The sequence below is a fragment of the Nicotiana tabacum genome, chromosome 20 (genome assembly GCF_000715075.1).
Source record: "Nicotiana tabacum cultivar K326 chromosome 20, ASM71507v2, whole genome shotgun sequence".
In the NCBI taxonomy this organism is placed as follows: domain Eukaryota; kingdom Viridiplantae; phylum Streptophyta; class Magnoliopsida; order Solanales; family Solanaceae; genus Nicotiana; species Nicotiana tabacum.
Genome location: NC_134099.1, coordinates 10,444,353 through 10,452,895, shown reverse-complemented (window position 1 = coordinate 10,452,895; position 8,543 = coordinate 10,444,353). Strand labels below are relative to the sequence as shown.

General features: G+C 32.9%; 1 protein-coding gene across 1 annotated transcript; it reads right to left on the bottom strand.

Moving 5' to 3' along the window:
• Positions 1–205: 205 nt before the first annotated feature.
• On the bottom strand, positions 206–3,061 carry LOC142174232 (uncharacterized). The gene is made up of 5 exons (XM_075240025.1): positions 2,716–3,061; positions 2,339–2,543; positions 1,639–2,189; positions 853–1,463; positions 206–649 (listed from the first exon to the last, which is right to left on the bottom strand). Exons 1-5 carry the CDS (start codon positions 3,059–3,061, stop codon positions 206–208), a joined length of 2,157 nt encoding a protein of 718 aa, XP_075096126.1.
• Between the last annotated feature and the right edge of the window lie 5,482 nt (positions 3,062–8,543).

Genomic DNA, 8,543 nt, shown 5'->3' with positions numbered 1-8,543 from the left:
AGTAAATATTAAAGTTTAACTATTCTATAAAAAAAGACAACTTTAGATGCTTGACAGAATACATAAAAACATAAATAGTGCAGATACACAAATTGATGTTTATACTTCTTATTCATCTTCAAAAACTTAAACAATTACACAAGAAAATCCGATAATTTGAGCTCACTAACATTTATTTTGAATAACTATTCTAACTACATGATATTCATTTCTTTTTCAGCGCATTCTTGCAAGTTCTTTTGTTATGCCCTTCACCTCCACAATTACCACATGACACCTTGTATTTCTTTGACTTTATTTCATCAAATGTTTTATATCTTTCCTTGTGAGGTCTCCCTGGCTGCCTTTTATCTCCCGCCGGTGGCTTTACTACCTCATCCAAAATATGTTGTGGCACTTCCCATTTGCCTTCATCAGGAAGAGGATTTACTGGCATTTCATAGGTAAGCAGAAGGCTCTTCATTGTGTAATACGGAGAGCAATAGTTTTCGTATGTTTCATTCCTATGCCTTAATGCTGCCAAAGCATGCGCACATGGAAGTTCATCAAGTTGGAATTGTCCACAGCTACATTTCTTGTTTTCTAGACACACAATGTACCGCTTCACACCATCTAACACAATATGTATATGATCTGTTGAAGCCCTCACCTACAATTGAAAACCAAACAGAAATAATAATACATCAATCATTAAAATACTTTATCAACAATTTACCTACAAATCATCAACAAATATATTACAGCTCATCTACAAACTATTATTACCGACAATTTGACTACAGTTTAACTACAATCTGGAAAAACTGCAGCTAGTACTTTTTTGATTCTACTGCACCAAAAAAAATATCTTACCCTTAGTTTCTGAGATAATGTACTGTTGTCTTCCAATTCTTTGTTGTATTTGTGACCAAGGTATGTGAAAGTACCCTTTGCCTTCGATAACTTTTCTTTTATCCAACGTTCAAGAAGAGTCCTCATATACTCAAATAGATCAAATATTGGAAGCTCTCTTGCATCTTTTGTTACAGCATTCAACGACTCGGCAATGTTTGACGTCATAGTAAAAGTTCTATTTACCGTTGCATGTACTCTTGACCATCTATGATAGCCAATATCATATAGGTAAGACTTTACACGCAGGTCTACCTCTTCAATCTTCAACATCCTTTCATTAAATTCATCCATAGTGTATGATCGTGCTGTAGCAAAGTACAATTCATGTAATTGTAGATGTCCCTTCTTGAATTTTGACCTTATATTTGTCCATATATGCCACATGCAAGAGTAGTGTGCCAATCCCGGATAGACAACTGATGTTGCCTTCAGTATACTCTCATGCCTATCTGAAACAACACACATTGAAGGTCTTTCACCATATGCCTTCTTGAATTGCTCAAAGAACCACTTCCAAGACGCGTCGTTTTCAGAATCAACCACAGCATATGCCAAGGGAAAAATAGTACCTACATTTTTAAGACATAAAATATGATTAAATAACAACTACAATATATATTGAGAAATATAGACATGTTAACTACATTCTTTTATATAACTACAAAATAACTACAACATAACTACAATTTAACTGCATTTTAAAGACTGTCTACAAAATAAGTACAAAATTATTCCATTATTTACCTGTTGCATCCATGGTGCTTGCTGTCAGCATAATCCCCCTGTAGGCTGACTTTAAGAATGTCCCATCAACCACTACTACCGGCCTACAATGTTGCCAACCATTTATTGATGTACAAAGAGCAACAAATGCGTATAAGAAGCAATCATCTGCTGCCTTCTTCAATTTAACAACAGAACCAGGATAATTCTTCTCAAGAATATAAAAATATTTGGGTAATTTGTTGTAGGAGTCACACGGATTCCCTCTCAAAAACTGTAAAGCTTTTTCCTTTGCTCTCCATGCTTGCATGTAGCTTAGGTTCAGTCCATGTTCGGATAACATGTCAGTTTGTATGTCCTTTGGTGTGTAAACGGTCTTAGGATCACAATACTTTGGAACGACCATGCTACCAAGTACATCTGCAGTACGTTTGCGCTGTATGAATGTTTCGTCCATTAGGCAGCATGTGTGTTGACGGCTGAAACTTCTTATCTTGAACATTGCCGAATCATTAATTGACGTTGCCTTGAAATGCCATTTACAGCTTTCAGCAACACATATAAGCCAATAGCTACAAAAGAAATACAATATTTACACAAATTTATGAAAAAACTACAATTAACTACAAATTGACTACAATTTAACTACAATTTATAAAACCCACCTATCTTCAATCATACACTGATTTTGCTGATATATTATACACAAATAACTATATACCTTCTATGACTAGATCTTTTTACTCTGAACTGGAACTTGTGCATCACTGAATAATTCTTCATTGCAGCAGCTACTGTTTGCTTGTCCTGATAAACTTGTCCTTCTTCAATATATGTTTGCGTAGATTCAGTTATTATTTCACTTTGATATTCCTCTATAGCTGGTGAGGATGGAAATTCAAGTAAGTTTAGGGATCCAGACGAACCTGCAAACAATAAATTCATAAATGTAGTTTCTATGTAGATAATTTTGAAAGCAACATTGCTTTATCCTTTTCAGTACTATGTGAGCTTTGTAGTTTAATTGTAGGTAATTGTAGTAATATTGTAGATAACATAGTAACACCATAACTCTCTGCAATGTCGAATCAAACATACCTGCACTGGTGCTTTCATTGTTGATTGCCAATTCTATATTGAAATCTCTTACGCTTATACATAAAGGATACGAACCTAAGTTTTTATTCTCCTTTTTGGTTTCCATGTAAGCACGAACCCCCATATCATTCCTAATCTCCATTGGAGGACAATTCTCGTTCACAATGTATTTGATTTCTATAATTTTATCCGATGTATCAATCGATAATTGTTCTGCAATTGTAGAACTGAGAATTCCGTAGTTTGCATTATCATCTACCACAATGGCATCAACTTCAAAATCTCTAAATCTGCCATAGTTATCCCAATTACCATTCGATTTCAGCATTATTGGGATTTTTGACATGATTTCGTGTAGTTGATAGGAAAAAAGACGAAGAAGAGATATAGTTTCTACAATTTGAATACTGATATCGACGAAGAGCAATTTTGTACAATTTGAGACGAAGAACAGATATAGTCTCTCTTCAGTAATTGTACAATTTGATTGCGTTTTTTGTGAGATCTCTTTCTGTTGAGGAAGGAGAGAATTACGCAACTGGTGCCTTCATCAGGAAGAGAGATCTCCTTCATTTCAAAATTGGAATAAAATCCTTGAAAGAATCACATCAGATTTGGTGCCTTCATTTTAGGGCTTTTTAATGGCAAAATCTACCTATTTTTGGATTGGTATATAATTTGTAGTAAAAGTGGGGACTACATGGGTAAATAACAAATTATGAACATTTTTGGTAATAATGTTTGATATATGGTATAGATAGGTAAACATCCCATAATTAAATTGGGCTTCAAAGGTAATAACAATCAGTAAAGGTATTGGACTTCAGCGGTTCATCCTATAATGGGTAATAACTAATGTCCAAATTTTCGGTTTATCGGTTAAACCGAAAACTGAAACACCAAAACTGTAAACCGCACCGAAAAATCGAAAATTAATAATTTAAAAATCGTGCACCGACCGAAAAACCGATTAATCCGAAACCGAAAAATAAAAATTCACAGTTCGGCCGATTTTTTCAGTTCGGCCGGTATTATGCCCACCCTTAATAGGGTCAACTTGAACAGGCATGACGCTGACTCGTGAGGACAAGGTACCTCTAATCTTTATTCTGTTTTTTTTCTTATTTAAAGTATTATTTTGTCAGAGTCGGCATTATCGTGCCACGTACTCGGTGAAATCAGGTTTCTTTTGTTTTTTGTCATTTCTATGTTTTTCTATTTAGTATTTATATTCAAATATTTACTATTTATATATAAATGTTTAATTACAAACACAGTAACTAATACGAGTTATGAGTTTCATAATAAATCTTCAGATTCTAGCTCTACCTCTGCTATAAACTAAAACTCTAGTTCTACCTACGAAAGAACCGATGATAGTGGAGTAAGTTTGGCCATATTTTTTTTTTAATAAATTAAAAATATTATTTTGTCATAAAAAGTGAAAAGTTTTTGGGTAATTGTTGAAGATGAAAATATTATGTTTCAAAAAATAGTTTTGACTATTTTTTTAAAATTTTTAAAGTTTTTTACTTACAATATTCAACTTCTTCTCAAGTAAAATATATGTTCAAATATAATTTCAATTCAAAAAATTATTTTTCATCTCATCTTTAATTATTTTTTTTAATTTTAACTAAATATATATCTAAACGCTAGCTAAATTTAAGATATACCAGTTGGATTTTGGACGAGTTCTATGTGCGCCCCAATCATCTAATTTTCTACTTGTACTTCTGTCACGATCCAAAATTTTCACCTTTGGGACCGTGATAACGCCTAATATTTCACTTGCTAGGCAAGCCAACGTTAGAATAATATTAGCCATTTTAAACCAATTTAATTTAATTAATACAAGAATTCAAATGCGGAGTAATTTCTGAAATAAAGTGATTAATCCATAATAATAGCGATATCTAAAAACCATCTTAGAACTGGTATCACAAGTCGAGCTACTAGAATAATACAAATAAATATCTGAATGAAAATAAAACTGGCTGAAAGAAATACACAACTATGCTAAAATGGAAGGGGACTTCAAAACTACGAACGCCATGCAACTATACCTCAAGTCTCCTCTAAATAGCTGAATCCGCGTAAGTCTAATGTGTGCTGCTAGGATCAACTCCAGTATCTGCACCATAAAGTACAGTACAATGTGTAGTATCATTACAACCGACCCCGTGTACTGGTATGTGTCAAGTCTAACCTCGACGAAGTAGTGACGAGGTTAAGGTGGGTCACTTACATCAAACTGTACGGAATAATAATAATAATAATAATAACAATAATAGAAGACATGAATAGAAATAAACACATTTAACTCATATCAACAATCGAAGCCAGCTCTGGAGTCATAAGTAATTATTACTTCAACAATTTTCGTTGCGACGTGCAACCCGATCCCATAATATATTCATATTCAATTTCGTTGAATCGTGCAACCCATCCCATAATATATTCATATTCAATTCCGTTGCGGCGTGCAACCCATCCCCATAATATAATCAAATTAAATTCTGTTACGACGTGCAATCTGATCCCATAATATAATCAAATTAAATTTTCGTTGCAGCGTGCAACCCGCTTCCGTAATATAAATTAACAGTTCTTCCAAATGAAATTACTTCAACAAATACAACAATTAATACGAATCCATAAGACAACAAAATACACAATAATTATGATTCATTTAGGAAACAAATAATAACAAGTAGCATAAATTGTGGAAATTAAGGAGGAAATATGCAATTTAATATTTAGTATGTTAAATGTCAAGTAGCAATTAAGTCACATAAGTTCACATAAGCATGTAGCAGTTATAACATGAATTCAAGGCATAATATTGAGCAAGGATACCTTGATCCAAATAACAAGTAACACAATAAGAAAAATGCACGGCATCACCTTTTGTGCTTTACACTCTTCCTCACATGATAATGAATATAAAATGACACGGCATCACTCTTCGTGCATTAGCTCTCATAATATGGCACGACATCATCCTTCGTGCTTTAACTCTCAAAATATGGCACGACATCACCCTTCGTGCTTTAACTCTCATAATTTTCTTCGTGCTTTAACTCTCATAATATGGCACGACATCACCCTTTGTGCAATAACACTCACAATATGACACAACATCACTCTTCTGCATTAACACTCACAATATAGCACGGGATCACCCTTCGTGCATTAACACTCACTACTCAAAATATTGCACGGCATCACCCTTCGTGCTTTAACACTCTTTCTCACCCATGAGCAATACCAACAGAGAGATAGAAATATCAACAACAAGTCTTACCTCAATATATGGTTCTACAATATCAAGCTCAACTTTGAATTCAATACTCAATTATCACCAAAAAAATCCGTAAACATGATAAAAGCGATCAAAGTAACAATACTAGTCTAAATAATTACAAAATACCAAGTAAAAATTAATTCATGATTTAAAATAATTTATGATTTTCAGAAAAATTATGCAAACAATTAATTTGACGACGTATAAGCACTCGTCACCTTGCCTATACGTTGTATACATGGAATTCACATAACAAATAATTCAGGGTTCTATTCCCTCAAGTTAAGATTAACCACAGTACTTACGTTGCTTCGCAATTTCAAGTGATTACTCTCATGGCTTTTCCTTTTGAATTAGTCTCCAAACCAATCAAACATATCAAATTACTGGCCAGCAAATCAATTGGAGCTTTAGAAATTATTCACAATTCGAGAGTGACTTAATTTAAGTCACGTTTGAAAAAGTCAATCAAAAGGCAATGTGGGGCCCACATTTCAGAACCCTACGAAAAATCACGAAATTTGAACACCCGTTCCAATACGAGTTCAACCATGCAAAAATAATCGAATTCCGACATTGGATCCCTCTTCGGATCTTAAAATCATAGTTTATGAAGTTTCTACAATTTTTTCTAAATTTTCATCTCAAAATACTAATTGAATGATGAAAACAATGACATATTCATGTATATGAACCAAATCAGAGTTAGAATCACTTGCCCTGATGAATCTCTTGAAAAATTCACGTAAAATCGTCTCAAACCGAGCTTCCAAAGTCCAAAAATGAAATAATAACCTAAATCTCGGATTTATAGGACACCTACTGACCTTCCAATGCTCAGTCCACACATTTTTACCGCGTCCGCGTAACCCACTCTGCGTTCGCACAAAATTAGTGCGGCCCCGCTCTTTTTAGAGCTTGAAATGCGAGGCTTCAGCATTTTGACCATAACTTTCTCTACAGATGTCCAAATGTCTATTATAATATATTTCGGGAAACTAGATTCAAAGGGATACAACTTTCGTTTTTGAATCTTCTCCAAATTCCTTGTAAATCAAAATATATGAGCTTACGAAATCAGACCAACAACCTGCGGATTCTTCGTGACCGCGACCGTAGACAGAATTTCGCGGTCCGCGAAAATTGGGCTGAGTCCGTGAATTTCTGACGCGGCCCGCGCCTTTTCTAGTGCTACATCACTCCAAATGTGCAGTCTGCGCCCCTACCATCCGGAACAACTTAAAGTGTTCAAAATGTCCGAACTCACTTAAAATTCATCCCTAAACTCACCCAATTACTCCAGACCCAAAATATCAATTATAACGCTGCTACTAATTAGTAGACGACATGATAATTAACTAAGAGATAAAATTGTGAAGCTCTTTAGCCTTTAATTTAAAGTTTTTTTTCCCTTTTTCTTGGTACGAAGAAATGTTACAGTTATTAAGTATTAAATTTGACTAAATGATACTCTTCCCGTGTTAAGTTACGTGAATCTATAGTTTCCTATGATCACGTTTCTTGAAAATACTTTCTAAATATTTTAAATTGTTAACTATTTTGACTTGTAGTACTTGATATATATATAAATAAGAAATGTTATATCAGAATTCAAAAAAATAATAATTAATTTGACCCTCATATTTCGAAAAAGATTCACATAATCGAAACAGATGTTATATATGATTAAAATAAAATCGAAGGTAATTGTTAGTCCAACTTAATCTTATAAATTAGTATCTTATTTCTCATCAATTGACTAATTCTTCTTGCTCTTTTATTTTTTCCCATTGTCATTGTCAGACGCATATAATAATTAATAACTAAGTTAGGTCCAAGAGAACATGTAATCATCACCGCAAGCTGCATAATCATGAGAATAAGTTCCTTTTAATTAATTCGAATAATATAAGGGGTTTGGTATATGTTTAATCGAGTTAATACATCACCTTTCACATCACATGAATAGATTTTAAGGGGTCATTTGGTAGTGGCATAAAAATAATGCTAACTAGGGTGTATTAATAATGTTGGTATTAGTTATGCTTGCATTAGTTATGCTGATATATTTCTTATCTATTGTTTGGTTTGATGTATTAAAGCATTGGACAATTTCTAATTCAATTATTTGTTTACAAAAATGCCCTCAAAACCAGTTCATTACTCTAACTTTTTAAAAGAAACATATATTGAGAAATGTTTTTATATGAAAAAGTTTAAAAAAATTATTTGATTTGTCTACCTATATTGTAATATAGAACTAAATATTTATTTATAAAAAAAAATGCTAAATATTTATTTATTTACTAGGGAATAATGTTATTTTTCACAATTTGGATTATGTAAACTTGCATTAATATAATAACAAGCATATTTTAATAAAGCAAAAATTTGAAGGACAATTTTGTCTTTAACTAAGCTAATGCATGCATTAAAATTCATTGCATTGCTAATACCATGATTTTTTATGCATTAGTTATGCATAGGATAATATCAAATAGAATGTATAACTAATGATTGC